At 40.3% G+C, this 2683-nt stretch overlaps 1 protein-coding gene across 2 annotated transcripts in view; it reads right to left on the reverse strand.

The window, feature by feature from the left end:
* Positions 1–2683, reverse strand: part of LOC116699131 (choline transporter-like protein 5-A) — a 36626-nt gene that overhangs the window by 7201 nt on the left and 26742 nt on the right. For both annotated transcript variants that reach the window (XM_032531544.1, XM_032531545.1), the window contains 2 exons: positions 718–821; positions 550–623 (listed from right to left, as the gene is read on the reverse strand). In XM_032531544.1, coding sequence (XP_032387435.1) covers positions 550–623; positions 718–821 — 178 coding nt within the window. The remainder of the gene's footprint in view (positions 1–549; positions 624–717; positions 822–2683) is intronic.

A 2683-nucleotide genomic window follows, 5' to 3' on the forward strand; every position in this document is an offset into this window, starting at 1 on the left:
TCAGTTTGCGTTCACTAAAAGTTCTGTTTCTGCTGCTGATTGTTATTATAGCCTACATTATTTATAGAAGCTAGGGTAAATTATTTCATTTTGCCTGACAGTTGGAGGGCCCCGTGTAAGGCGGGGCCTGCTTCAATTGAAACCAGTGTGTAGCTTACAGTAGGGCTGTGCAATTAATCAAAACTTTAATTGTGATTACGATTTTGGCTCCTTATGATCACAAATCAGAATACAAGAAAACTCTTCTTTTGTCTGTTGTGTTTTCACTGTTGATGTGATTAACGTTTCCACTGTTTGTTAAAAGGAATATTTGCAACATATTTCCAAAAGTCAATGAGTAATCGTGTTAAATAATCATGATTTAAATATCAACCACTTTTATCATGACTAGGATTTTTTTCCATAAAGGAGCAGCCCTAGCCTACAGTCACAGCCATAGCTGTGTCTATGGGGCCTGTCTCTTATAAATATCATAATAACGTCACAGAAATGTACCACACTAAGAAGCTGTGATCAGAGAGAAGGAGTGAAGGCAGCCAGCCTCTTTACCTGACCACATTCCTCATCAGGAGGAAGAAGGCTTCTCTGGCTGAGCTGCAGAAGTTCTTCCCATAGATGGCCACCTGGTGGAGAAGAGACAGAACACAGTTATCATTAGAGGACGGCTGCTGTTCCTACTACTACTCAGGCAAAAAGGCTCGACCTTCGCCAACTCACCATGATATAGGCATTACGGTTCATGTAGCGTATGACCTTTTCCAAACACCAGAAACAGCATTTCAGACAGTGCATGATGAACCTGGACAGGCTGTTGTCAATGCCTACATGGAGAACCAAGTATAAGGTCAGCATTCATAGTAGTATTAAGGGATGTCCCCAGTACCAGTACTTTTTGAAAACATACTTATTTTTCTACATTACTATAGGTACCCGGGGATGCAATCCTTCCGGAACTGACTGGTATACAAATGCTGAAGAAGAATGCCGACCAGCAAGGAAAAACTCACTGATGGCTTGGCAATATTCAGCTTCTGGTTTTACTGTACATCTACAGTGGCAACGTTCCCAAAAACATCTGGAACTTCCAAACCACTATGGATCTGTTTTTATCTGCCGTTGTCTGTCACAGCATAGTCTTGCTTTTCCAGACTGTGGAGAAGGGTCTGGCTAGTCCAAACAGCACTCCAGGATGGGAGAAAAACATCGGGAAGAAACTTGATTTGTGTACGTCCAAAAGTTGTTACTTGTACAACCGAAAAACTCAGATTGGACAGATTGTCTACCAGAGTTTAGGACGGCAACACAAAGAAAGAGGAAGATGACGGAGGTCATCCAGCGAAATTTCCGGCCGCACCGGAGCAATCCTGGAAGTGGAAAGTCGTGGCTATAGTCTTTTATCAATTGCTATAAGCATCGGTCAACACTGAAGCCACTTTTTCAAATTCCTCATACAGTTTGCATTACCACCATGCATCCTAGCCAAACAGTTGATCTGAGCTCTCAAACTCTCCCTACAGCACTGCAACAGCTCTCCATCAGGAAACATCCCCACACTGACCTAAACAGCACTCACGAATGGGAGCATTACAGAAAAGAACTTTTATCTTTAAGGTTTAAAAGCTATTTCACATAAATCGGTATTTCTTATTATAGAATAACACCTATTCACTTTCTTGACTGTACTAGAGTTTATGGAACAAGAACAAATACGAATTTGCTCCAATATCTTTTATGTTTCCTGTATTTGGGCATATATAACATTTTATTTTTTCAAAAGTTCAAATACATCCTAAAATTCCGGATCTGCAAGAATAGTGACAATAGAAACAGGCTACAGTATAATACTTGTACTATGTGAAGGCTGTCTGCATTGAGTATTACTTTATATAATTGTAAATATTCTGCTAAGATATTCTATATACAAAATGTGTGATCATTGTTAGCATTTAAACAATGTGCTGCAGATGTAAAGTGATCTGCAGGTGGTGGAGTATGACTAAGAAAAGAGTTAGTTGATCTTGGTGAATGTGGTCATTGAATCAGTTGTGTGTGAATGCACTTAAAACGGATACACAGTTTGGTCCACATAGACTTCGGTTTCACAGATTGTGTGAAGAGTCCTTACATTGTGACAATGAATTTGGACTAATGCGTGTTAGCAATTGAAAACAACTGTAAATGGCTCCTATTGAACTTCCGGTATGGTGGCGATCTGAGTGAATGTGTGTTTGTGCTGCTTTGCTGTCCTGTTGGTCAAATCCTTCTTAAATATTGTACTTGAGCTGGTATAATACCTCCAGTTTGATAGATAAGCTTAGGGTAATGTCGGCGTCACAGAAAAAAGTAAGTCAAGGGCAAACTAAAACTGTAAAAGCTAAATTGGCGGACTTTACAAGGTCTAGCACTATGAAGAAACCCATGGACTCCATCGAGGCTAATGCTAGCTCGACTATCACTGAAAAAGACCCTCTCCCTCAATTGATTTCCCGAGTCTTAAATAAAGGTGTGAAATGAAAAGAGTGTGTGTGTTCGTGTGTGTGTGTCTTTCTGTGGGTGTCTATGGGTGTTTGTGTGTCTGTCTGTGTGTGTGTGTGTGTGTGTGTGTGTGTGTGTATATCTTTCTTTGTGTGTCTTATCCTTGTATGTGTGAGTGTCTGTGTCTATCTTTGTGTGTGTGTGTGTG

Source organism: Etheostoma spectabile, chromosome 12 (assembly GCF_008692095.1).
Source record: "Etheostoma spectabile isolate EspeVRDwgs_2016 chromosome 12, UIUC_Espe_1.0, whole genome shotgun sequence".
NCBI classification, from domain to species: Eukaryota; Metazoa; Chordata; class Actinopteri; order Perciformes; family Percidae; genus Etheostoma; species Etheostoma spectabile.